This window comes from Pelecanus crispus, chromosome 14 (genome assembly GCF_030463565.1).
Source record: "Pelecanus crispus isolate bPelCri1 chromosome 14, bPelCri1.pri, whole genome shotgun sequence".
Classification (NCBI taxonomy): Eukaryota; Metazoa; Chordata; class Aves; order Pelecaniformes; family Pelecanidae; genus Pelecanus; species Pelecanus crispus.
The window spans coordinates 17213761-17226495 of NC_134656.1; the positions used below are offsets into that span (position 1 = coordinate 17213761).

Here is a 12735-nt window from a genome sequence, read left to right on the forward strand (position 1 = left end):
CTGATGGTTTAGTTGTTGCTCAGTGCTGCTTATGCCAGTCAAGGACTTTTCAGCTTCCCATGCTCTGCCAGGGGCACAAGGAGCTGGGAGGGGGCACAGCCAGGAGAGTTGATCCAAACTGCCCCAAGGGCCATTCCATACCATACGGCGTCATGGGCAGTATAGAAACTGGGGGGGTTGGCCGGGGAGCAGCGATCACTGCTGGGAACTGGCTGGGCATCGGTCGTCGGGTGGTGAGCAATTGCATTGTGCAACACTTGCTTTGGATATTGCTATTACTATTATTATTATATTGTTATTATTATTATTTTACTTTATTTTATTTCAATTATTAAACTGTTCTGATCTCACCCCAGGAGTGTTTCTCACTCTTACTCCTCCGATTCTCTCCCCCATCCCATCGGGGCAGGGGCAGCGATGGCTGCGTGGTGCTGAGCCGCTGCTGGGGCTGAACCCCAACACCCCGTCACAACAGCCCTTGCTAGTAAGATTGTCCCCATGCAGGCACGTAGACACATCTGTTGCCACCAGCAGCACTGCCGCCCAACCCAGCTCTTGTTCCTTTTGGCTGTACCCTCACTCTGCGGTTATGAACCTGCATTCGGTTCATCTCATTATTCAATCTTTCACCCGGCCCTCAGCCCCTGCTGTCCTCCACTGCTGTGGGACTGCCCACCTGCCTCCCCCCGAAAGCCGCTTCTCCCCTCATCCTCTCTCCCAAGCCCCATCATAGAATCATAGAATCGTTTAGGTTGGAAAAGACCTTCAAGATCATCCAGTCCAACCATTAACCTACACTACCAAGTCTACTCTAAGCCAATCAAGGGTAGACCAGACTAAACCATGTCCCCAAGTGCCACCTCTGCCCGTTTTTTAAACACTTCCAGGGATGGGGACTCCACCACCTCTCTGGGCAGCCTGTTCCAATTCTTGACCACCCTTTCCATGAAGAAATTTTTCCTAATTTCCAACCTAAACCTCCCCTGGCGCAGCTTGAGCCCATTTCCTCTCGTCCTATCGCTAACTACGTGGGAGAAGAGCCCAACACCCAACTCACTGCAACCTCCTGTCAGGTAGTTGTGGAGAGCGATGAGGTCTCCCCTCAGCCTCCTCTTCTCCAGGCTGAACACCCCCAGCTCCCTCAGCCGCTCCCCACCAGCCCTGTGCTCCAGACCCTTCACCAGCTCCGTCGCCCTTCTCTGGACCCTCGAGAGTTTCTTTAGAGCACCTCCTCCTGCGGCATGTGCTTCTCCCCGCGCTGCCATTAGCCCTTTAGCCTCTCTAGCTGGGTTCCTGTAATCTGATCACTAACCATATGAGTTAATGACTTCTTTGCCATCTAAACTTTATGAGTCTTACTGCACCTTTGCAGAAAAGAGAGCTCCCATGAAGATATACAGCCCCTCCTCTAAGCGGCGGGGCAGGGACGGGACCCAAGTTGTGTTTCTCTTCCAACATTTCTGCAGAAAGATTAATGTTTCGAAGCCATCTGAATGAGCAAAATGAACTGTGTCTGGTTTTATCAAGAAAAGGCTTATTTTTTACTTTATGCCGTGATAAATGGCATCTTGTAAAAACCAGGCAGACAGTAACTGAATGTGCAGAAGCAATACTCTCATTTTAATGGCATTTCTCTGGCAGTACAATGGGCGGAATCTGCTCAGCCTGGATTCCTGGATGGCAAAGCCTGGCATAAGATATTATAGCAAAGAGGCTCTTAGAGAAAAAACAGGGAAAAGAGCATTTTCTGTCCCCTAGCAGAGGGTCAGCCAATTAATCACTATTATTATTAACTGAGTGATTTTTTTCTTGACGGCTGTGCCCTTCAAAATGACATCAGGGAAAACTGAATCCATTTGCATTACTTCAGCTAGCCAAATCATTGCAGAAAGTTGAAACTAGTTCTGAAAAAAAACCCCAGCAAACTAAGGGGCATCAGTGAATTCAGAATGACAGAATAAATGGGCTATTCTGAGCACTCAGCAAAGTGTATTTACTGTTTTTCAAAAAATGTTAAGATTTCCTTGTTTATTAAATTTGTTGAGAAGCAATGAAATCTCATGCAATTTTATTTTTAAATATCATTTTATTACCCAACAGCAACAGTAAATTCATAAAATAACACGTGATGGACCAGGACTATGGAGTAAAAAAAAAAAATTGTTTGCTTTGTACATTCTTATTAGTCTTGGCTAAGATGTTATAAAAGCAGTATCTTTTAACACCTTTTATTATACAAGGGTCAAGGGGTTTTTATGTTTCTTAAAGAAAGCTTCAAATAGCCCACATAGCGGGTTACTGCATCTTTCATATGGCTGCTGTATAAACAAGCACATTTTACACAGGAAATGACATAACCATGTAAAAGTGTACATGGAGTTTAGGCACATATTCAAACACTAATGGGAATGCATTGTTTTAAATGGCATACTTTTATGTTTACCTATTGAGCTTAGTACCCATATTTTAGCCAAATACAACAAAAATTATCCACACATACCTGTCTTATAGTGTACTGTTTATTTGAAATTTGGACGTTCACAAAGACTCTCGTGGGACAGATAATGACCCGAAAAAGTAAATACAAATGAGGCATTCTCAGTGAGAGAGTGAAACCTGCCATCATAAAGGTGGAAAGCTGAACTTTTAACCTGTATTGCTTTACAGCTCAGGTTTCTGCGCCTTTCTGCCATCCAGTTGCTAACACCAACCCACCCATGGGAAGAAAGCCGTAACAATCATTTCGGGTGTCTATCTTTGCACATTATACAATGACCAGGCTAAAGAAAGTCGTGCCAAACTTCTGCAATTTCTCTGTTTCTTTCCAGTTTCTTTGCTGTGTGCCAGCCCCAGACCGTGCCCTATCCCCAAACCTCTGTTTTCAGGGAGGAACGAAGGTTGAGCGAAGTCCACCTGGGCTGTGCCTTTGTGCTTATCGGTGATACGCAATTTGTAATGGCCACCATTCACCCATCTTGCGAAGTTCCGCTACGTGCTTCTGTTCTCACACCAGGTAACTGAAACTGCAGAGATCCAGGTAAAGCCTTGACAAGATTTGCAGCGGTTTGTGAGTAGAAATTGAATGGATATGTGGAATTCGGGGGAAAAAATGACAGCTCGCTGTGGCAGCATCTTTTTGTTGCTCTTGAAATTTTAGGTGAATTAAGAAAAACAGAAACTGCTTTGAGAAGAGCAGTGAAAGAGGTCGCTCCCTCCAACACCGTAGATTTAAGTGATCATAGCCATTCAGTAAGTATCTTATAATTAATTACAGGGACAGAAGTCTGTGCCAGATGATCCCAATGGCTCAAACAAGACACCAATAAAGCACCTATAGGCTAGTATACATTTACACCATGGGGAAAGTCAGTAGACCACTCCAGAATAAAATAGCGCTGAACTGGAATTTCCAGAGTTATCAAACAATTTCAGTAATGTCAATGCAAAAGGATACTCTGGACATTGCAGCGCCGGTTTATAACCAGTGTTGTAAACCAAGAATATCGAATTTGAGAGTTAAAAGTGAAAAAACTACCCTAATCCTGCCATCTACTATGCCCACCAGTATAAACTCCTCATTTTAAGCTGGACCAAACTTGAGGAGTGCCAGGCCCATCCCTTCTGGATGTCACCACATTTGAGCGACCAACTAAGCGAAGTGAATGTCATGTTACCTCCTAACCTGAACACATGGGCTGAAATTGCTTCCGTTTAGGCCAAACCCAATATCTGGCGATTTTCATGTGGTAATAATCCATTATAATTCTAGCATTTTTGTGTCTGTAGTTTCAAATTTGTTTAAACGGATATCAAAGACCTACTAGTGGTTGCTTTTTTTTTCTTCTCCCTTCAAGGTATAACTACTACCTGGCAGAATTTTGGTTTTTGAACCATTACCAAAGGGTGTTTTTTAAGACTTTAGTATGTCAGTATGTCTTTTAGTTTTTCCTCAGCTCATACTGTTTGCTTTGGGAAAACTGCGAAACCTTAGCATTTTTTTTCCATTTAGATGCTGATACATACTCAATTTAATTACCATTTACCTGAATCTTTATCTTGCTTTATTCATGTATTGAGAAATTCATACAAGGACAGGAATCAAGAACCTCAGAGAGAGACCTACTAGGTTTTTAAAACTTTTTATCGTGACCAGCCTCACCAGGATCCTCAGGCTGATCAACAGCTCTGCGGTGTGAAGCGTATAGCAATTTTCCTCCTCAGATTTCCAAACTATCATGCATTGCGTGTAACACCAATCCCACCTTCCTCCAAAGCTGTCACAGCATCTCATGAATCCAGCTGGAATTGAAGCAAACTGCCCTTTGCAGGCAGTTGTAATCCCAGGAGTTAAGGTGTTTGTTAAAACAACTTAGATTTGCTTCAAGTGAATTTAAATAGGCAGTATTTGCTCTTTTAAACCGATCCCCCTGAGCCGTTGAGGAATGTGCCTGTGTGGTTAACAAATGCCACGGCACAACTGTGTCTGTCATACGTGAGAACGGAGATTTCACTGGGAATGTGCAAACAGGCATACGCGTGGGGAGCAGCACTCTTTCACGCAAGGAGGAAAGGAGACAACCCTTTCTCGTGGTCATCTAGCCGAGACAACCCTTTCTCATGGTCATCTAGCCAACCTCTCCAGAAGGCAGCTGTGGTCAGTGCTAGAGAAAGGATCCTTAAAAGCTGCAAGCCAGTCACCTAGAAAACAGCCAGGAGCAAGGAAAGAACTGCTTGAACAGAATGGGCAAAAAAAGTCTGAGATGCCCTCTTGGCTATGGACTTGGCAGGAGAATGTTTTCTCTCCAGCTGTAGCAATGGTAAATCATATCTAAATAAGCTTGTAGTAAAGCTTAGCATTAAAAACCCTTGTTTTGATAGTCATACGAGACTGGCTGGTGATAAGCAGTTAGTGCAGGGGACAGCAACTGTTGGTCCTGGCCTAAGACTCCATCAGGACAAGGAAGAGCAGGACCTGGGAAGCATGCACACTCGGAGAGTCCGGAAGGGCGACAGAGGAGCTCTGGGGACAGCCCTGACCCACAAAATAGATCCATGAGATGCCAGAATTTCTCATGCACGTGTTATGAAGTAGCTTCAAGCGCTCGTCATTCTACATGCCTATTAACCTGCTAGTTAGTGATTCACCCTCTTGGCAAGTAGAGCATTCTGACCCACCTCGTTTTGTGTTACCGCATGGCCTGCACCAAGCAATATCAATTCCTGCGGGTCGAAATCACAGCACCTAAGCTATTACAAAGAGATCACACATATGAAAGCTCCCTGCAGTGCTTTTTCCGTATCACCATGCTGTGGGTTATGGTACATGACAGGTCTGCCTGCACAGCGGAAGCCCACGTGTCTGGCAGCAAGGATGCTTGACCAGGTATTTTAAGCTGGTTAAAGGCTCAGCTGCCTCGAGAGTGCAGGAGGAAGGGCAGAGCTTTTTGTCACTGTTTCTCTATGGCTACTGACCAGGAATTTAGGACGGTTTGCCGCTAGTGTGAGCTAGAGCACGTCCAGTCCAGGGTACTGACCAGGAGGACCTCAGGGGCCATGTTCAGCTCCCTGTCACTACCCATGCCAGTGATGCTGTGCGGAGGAGAGTTCGGATCCAGGAAATGATGTGACTTTATGGTTTAAACTGTGATGAAACCATATCAGACCTTAGCATTTATATTTTGTACTCCTGATAAGCTACTTCAATAATTTCTGATGGTTCTTATGGCCTTTCTGATCCGTCTACAGTTGAACACCTGGTACCTAGTTTTGTAGGTGGAAACATACATGGAATAATCCCACAACAAATTTATAATCCATGTCTAAAATAGATAAAGGGGATATGCAAACACACAGCCCCTGGAGGGTGGAATGAAAGGATACCAGAGCTCTTTTGCAATCGGCTGCATAACTCATTTTTGTCCCAGATACATCAAGTGATAGTGTCATTCCCCACCAGATCAAACCATGCCATACTTTCAGATCTTTCTTCCAATGTTTCCACAGTTTCTCTCTGTGGCAGCAGAGTTAGAGGCAAGCAAAATACATGGACATGTTTTGCATACCACTGGTATCCTGCTGCTCTGAAAAGTCCCTTTCACTTGTATTTATTGTACAAAAACATTAAAAACCATTTCTTAATAGCATTATAATTATGCAGAGTTGGACAGCTAGACACAATGTAGCACTGTGTCAATAATTTATTACATCTTATGCCATAATTGAACACTTTTACTATGAGCATTTGAGAACAACTTGGACCTTATACAGAGTAATATATCTTGCTAGATAATAATGGTAAGGTGGGTACTTAAGGAAGATATGTAGCTTGGAGGAAAACATACATGGAAGCAAATATCTCCTGCATCACCTATCTCCATGTAAAACTTAAAACTAAATCAACATATTATATTTAATGACTCCTTTTTTATATATGCATAGGTTCAAGAGCTAATCAGAAAGAAATCATATTACAGTGTAACTATTTACACCAAGATGGGAGCACACCAGAACGCAGCCTTCTCTTGTAGACATCAGGACTCTTTTCTTACATTTCTTAATGGACAAAGCACGTGGGACTCGGACATAAATTCAGTCTCAAGAACATTGTTCAAAGGATCAAACAGGTCATATCCACAGCTCACTGATACCATCTTTACCCACTGCCTCGAGGCTAAAAGCAGGCGATCTAGAGGCGTGGAGGCATAATCTTCCCGATCAGGGACTTCAGTTAGAGCCAGTCTCGCGTCACCGACACAAGGCCGTACATCAGGCTGCATGACAGCATCCAAACACAACTGAAATACACCCATGGTGGAGAGGCATAGAGAAGCACTGGATTTATTGCTATATCCTTGTAAACATGCTTACCCTAGAGGTAAGAAATCTAGTTAACCTTTTTTGAGCAGAGGTTATGTTCAGTGTGTCATATTACCTTTCACAACATATTCACGTGAGCTACCTACGTCTGCTACCTACAGCCACACGACTCCACCACCATGTCCTCATACTGCTTGTAGACCACGTTGTTTGCAGAGTCAATGAAAAGAATGCTAATAGGACTCAGCCTGGTTGGGACACAGCAAGTCGGGGGTGTCGATTCTGGGTCCATTGAGTTCATTAATGTTTGGATAACTGCGTGATTGGTGGGCTCCAGATGGGATCGAAGGGGGAATTCACAAAGCCCTTCGCAGTGATACGCTTCATACTCTAGAGGGGCTATTATCCAGTCATCCCAGCCCATATCCTTAAAATTCACGTGGAGAGCTTTTCTGCTACACCTTGCCTTCAGATTCTTAGTGGGCCTCTTCCCTTGCCGCGTTGCTAGAGGAGCTCTTCTCTTCCGCCTCTGATTGAATAAGTACTCGTAAACAGTTTTGTCATCTTGGCCGGATCTAGCTTTGATTTCATTGAAGAATAAGTCTCTTTTTTTTGTCCTCCCAAATACCAAGAAGAGAGCCTTTTCATTGACCTGTCTTCCTGTTCTATTAAATCCCACACTCCTGAGATCAACTGCTCTCCCCCTGTCAAAAGTTTCCAGTTCAAAACACAAGTTAACCAAGTTTTTAAAGTTCCTGAAAAGTTTCCAGATGTCAAACACTTCCCATTTTGGTGTATCTGTGATACTGACAGTACGAGAGTCCAGGAGTGTTGCTGCTTGTCTGTTTGTAGAGCAACTAAATAATTTCACTTGGGAAGTTTTTCCAGAAGAATGAGACTTCCACGTATCAGAAGGCTTTTTCCTCAATATCCGAAGCTCTGCTCCCAGCAAACCATCCTTTTCTAATGCACTGATGTCAAAAATATATTTTTGTTTTCTTATAGTTGGCGCTCGCTCATCTAAAAAAAGCACACACAATTTTAAGTGTATATCAAGCACAGATCAGTATCAGCTATTCGATTCTTAACGGTTTTCCTGAAGTTTGCTCATAAGCCTAGAAGTTTCCTCAGTTAGCCCACCAAACAGAAAGAGTGATTTTTGTGTAAGGGATCAGCTCTGTGCAGGGACCCAGAAGAACTCGGTGACTCAACAGGAAAATGAGTTTCTGAGTTTGCCTTGTAGAAATCTCATTTCTTTCACCGGCAGGCATTTTCTAGCTTCAAAGTAGCAATTAGCCAATTGAAAAATAGTCCTTTTTCAGGGCTGAGAACTCACAGGGCCTATTCACCACTTATATCCTACTTAAATTACCGAAACAGAGCTTCAGTGGTGCCCAGGCCTCATGCTGGCTCCAAACATGAGCGAATTTACCCTTAGACGATACAATAGTGAATTAGTCCTTTAAAACCAACATCCCTCAGGAACTGCCAGACACAAGGATAATTGCCTTATTAACTTAACTCCACATGATTCACGACTTTTTCAAATTGGGCAGAAAAACATACCTCCCTTTAACCTGATGTTACATTTGCTTGGTTAAGCTCGTGAGCAGCACTAACAAGGAATATGGCTGAGCCAATGTTTTAGCGACGTTACGTTAACAATGCCTTCCAGTGGCGAGCTGAGAACCTGATTGCACCACTTGTGAGGAGCGTATCGTCCCCTCCCAGAAGCCAAGCTATTCATAATTAAATGGCAAACAAATCCAGTCCCGGCTGAGTCTTCCATCACCGTTGCCTTATCAGCTGTAGCCTGTGTTGCTTCATTAAGTACACGACAAAACTCTTACTAACGTCACTGGAAGCAACACGGGGGTCTCCAACCAGAGCGGCAAGGTGAGCATCATTCTTTGGGAGCCTGGTTATTTCTTGTGTGAAAGCAGACACTAGTCCAAATTTCCAAAAATGTTTGGAACCAGAATGTTGAACCACAAGTTCTGGAGTCCCAGGAGTTATTTACTCTTGTTAGTGTGTGCTTAGCTGTGGGCTTCTGTGGATAGAAGGTCAGTGGTACCTGAAAGCACGAGCTTTGAGCTAATACAGAGACACCCACCCTACGCTATAAGAACTCCTGGGTCTACAGTGTAGTTCCTCACAGTTCTACCTTGAACAAATCAGGCTGACCCTTTGATACTGAAACTTGTGTTTTTTTTCATGGAATAGCCCTGTTCTTAGCATATCACGTGTTTTTAGACATACTTTACAATGAAATCTAATGTTAGCAGTTTCCAGGAGCTTCTTTCTTTATGGAAAGAAAATAAGACAAAAATTTAAAAGGTTTTTAAACACCTAAGCATGCAAAGACCGATTGATTTTCAACAATATGCATCTAAAATATTTTCTAAATGTTTTATTTGGCTGACACACAACCATCTAGTTCTGCTTCTAAATGAACTTTCCAAGATAAGGCAGGAAGACGAAATCTGCAGCAAAGTTGTACCACTTCATTTACATTAAAAAGAGTTATTTGACTTTAACACAGTATGATTATTTTCTAATACTCTCTGCACGTATAAACGCACTCAGACATCTCTCTCTGTCCACACACACACGAGCTCCTTTCTTACCTTGTCCTTTGTCTATAAAGCTGGTTATTGTATTGGCAAGTCCAGCCTCCAGTTTTACACTTCCATTAACACCTTTTCTTTCTGCATCTGAGAGAGTCCTGTACAAAGAGAGCATGTATTCATGTGGCGTTATAGGGGGATGTCTGAAAGTTTCCTTAGTTTCCCTCTGGGTTACAGGCTCTTTAGTCTTTTTGGTTTTGAAAGAATCAGTGTCAGTACTGCTTGTGCCAGTTTTTTTCAAAGCCACCTTGCTGCTAAGATTTGGAACCTTTGGAGTCACTGTCCTTACTCCAGAAGGTCTGCTGGGGAGATGTCCTACCTTGCCCTCCGTGGCTGCTGCTCTTGAGAGAACCTTCTTTGATTCATCGTTCTTGGCCAGCAGAGCTCCAGCCTGAACAGCACTGCTTTTAGTCCTAGCCTTTGAGGTCCCAGTACTATATCCATGGCTTGCAGTCCTCAGTGTACCTGCCCGTGCTGAGGGATTCCTCTCTTTTCCTTCTGCTTTTAAAAAACCTAGTTTAGATCCTGGATTACTCTGGCCTGCTTCAGAATTACTCAGCGCTCCAGGAACTAGATCCAGAGACAGCCAAGTCAAATGCCAAAGCAGTAAAGTGAGAAAATGCAAGATTTTCATCCTCTGGTCTTCCTCTGAATGCCACTAAAGAAAAAATCAGAAAAGGTTCCTCCAGTTTGGCAGAAGAAAACATGAAAGAAATTAAAAACCAAAGTCAGCAAAAATGGTTTTCGTTTGAGATTAAAACATTTCAAATCTCGTTGTTCAATACTTGTATCCAGTCCCATAGTGGAAATGCTCATGTACTCAGATACGATCTCCCCTGACTTCAGTTAGCAGCTATAAAGAACTTGTTCTTGAAAAGAGAAAGTTTACCACCTCGTTTTCTTCTGTAAAACTGACTGAAAGCTTGAAGGAGTCCTGTTTAAATCCAAGGGGTTTTTTTCCAAGAAGGAAGAATGGCGTAATGCTGCCTCTGTGTTAAAAGGTTTTTTTAAAGTTTTGAATCCTTTCCAGTGAAAATATTTCACACACAGAGACCTGCAGGTGCTCAGAAATCTTTTACAAACCTGAACTCAGGAATTGGAAACGGAATTCCAACAAACCTATTTAATTACTCTCTGATGTCATGCTGTCTAAACTAATTTAACTGCGATATATTTCTTTAAAAAAATCTTCTTTACCCTTTTCATTAGCATGAGTCATACTCTGCCTCATGTGAAACAGCTCCACAGGCTCAAAACTCCAGAGGATGACTTTTCAAGTGGCAATACGACCTCTACCTTAGCCTGCGATGAACTTCACGTTTAAACAGGACAAACTGCAAGATCAACAACTGAGACCTGTCACAGGGTCCACTGGACACATACATTAAAATATCTAAGTATAATTCGTTCGGCTCTTTTTCCGGAGAACCGTAACAGTGGCTTCACTTTGTCCTCCGGTGACTGAAGGGCTGAGCTGGTAACGCAGGCGCTTAACAAGGGTAAAGTTTAATTTTTCACAAACACAGCACGGCCGTGCCCGCAGTCAGTGTATTTTGGTGTATTTATTGCTACGCTTTAAAAAAAATCCCTGCCAGCCCAGTTGGAGAAGAAGCTTCTGCCGGCGGGGATGCCCTGCGGGGTGGGCGGCGGGCGCAGTGCGGGGCAGCAGTGCACCCTGCAGGCAGCCAGCCTCCTCCGGCCGCAGCCACTCGGGGAGCGGGAGACACCCCGAAACCCCAGCCTTTCCTCCAGAGGCTGCTGAACGCCAGCCTTTGTTTTAAAATTAGACGCCAAATTTTCAAGAGCCGCCTACCCCACGGCCACAAGAAGGCTGGTAGTTAGAAACCAGCGTTACTTACGTGTCGGGGCTCTCCTGCTGCTTTCGGCCGTACAAAAGAGAGTGTGGAGCAAGCGTGGCTTTCATAAGCTGCAAAAAACGAACTGTTGTTGTTCTAAATGAGCCTTCGGGAAATGAGGCGCTGCGCTGGATTGAACACCGACTAACGGGACCCTTCTCTCATCTTGCACTGACGCTAAGCCCAGTCCTCCTCCCTCAGTCGTTTTTATTCCTAAGGCAAGAAGAAAGGATACAACACTTTTGAGCTTGATTTGTGAGTGCTGTAGCATTTCCCACCCTCACTAGTATCAGAAACACCAAACTACTTTCATAAATAACAACCTGCGGCCCTTTCTACATGAGGAGCTCTGAACGCTCTACCTTGTTTTGATGGAGGAACTGAAGAAGAGTTCAGTGATTTCACAGATGTCACAAACAACGTAGACGCAAAAACCCACCCTCCCGATTTTGATCTAATGGCCCTTCCTCTGATGTCAGCTGTAGTTTTGATATTGCCCATCAAAATAAAGCAGCTTTCCCCTGAGTTAGTTGATTAAACCATTCCCCAGCAGTCACTCCACGCCATCCCCATGGCCCTCCCAACCATGCCATCCTTTTATCCTCCCCATATCCTCCCTGCTGGGCAGGAGGCGGTGTGCCGTGTCTGGTTCTGTGCTATGGGGGTGTTGATTAGCTTGCCAGTAGGCCACAAAACCAGCTAAATGTTGAGTTCCCACTTTTAATCTACCCAGCTTCCAATTTTCACAACACTTGCAAGAATTTAGTATCTTTAAGAGCTCTATTGCTCTATCAAACTTGGCGGAGATTTGCAAACAGATTTACAATTTAAGAGACGGACAGAAAAGAGCAGGAGGTAAGACAATGTGATTACATGGGCCTTGTAGTAAATCAGATTAAAGGCACAATCAATCACATGTTCAAACAATATTTACATGTCTGAGATGAATACATCTTAGTGGGCTGGACAGGCCTAGACAGAAAAAAAAGAGCAAAAGCAAGCAAAGCAAGCTATGCAAACTATTCTCTCTTTAAAAGAGGCTCTCTTGAGGCACTCTCCATCTAGGTGCTTGGAACCAGGGAAGCACGGTCGCTGTACAGAGTGCACTGAGCCCCATGGCCCCCAGAGTGGAACGCTGGCCTTGAATAAGCCCCACAGACTTGGGTGTCCTGTTATGGCCCTCACTAATGTGGAGTTATTCCAGCTGGCTAAGCTCAAACTCAGCTGGTATCTTCTCCACGTAGGTGGAAACCCTCGCTCCAGTGCAGGCTTTAGGTCAGATGCAGGATGCAGCAGAAGAGATGTTCAAGGCCTAGTTCTTCTCACCAGGGGCCTAGTTGACGTGTAGCACTTGAGTGGCTTGGTTCATACAGCCCATCTGTCCTGCCTGGCCCATTCTGTGAAGGCAGCTCCTCGCACAGCCTGTGTAGGGATTT

At 44.0% G+C, this 12735-nt stretch overlaps 1 protein-coding gene across 1 annotated transcript; it reads right to left on the bottom strand.

Moving 5' to 3' along the window:
• Positions 1-6967: 6967 nt before the first annotated feature.
• On the bottom strand, positions 6968-10077 carry GDF5 (growth differentiation factor 5). Its single transcript, XM_009480564.2, has 2 exons — positions 9444-10077; positions 6968-7836 (listed from the first exon to the last, which is right to left on the bottom strand). The coding sequence occupies exons 1-2, from the start codon at positions 10075-10077 to the stop codon at positions 6968-6970; spliced, it is 1503 nt and encodes a 500-aa protein (XP_009478839.1).
• Positions 10078-12735: the final 2658 nt, after the last annotated feature.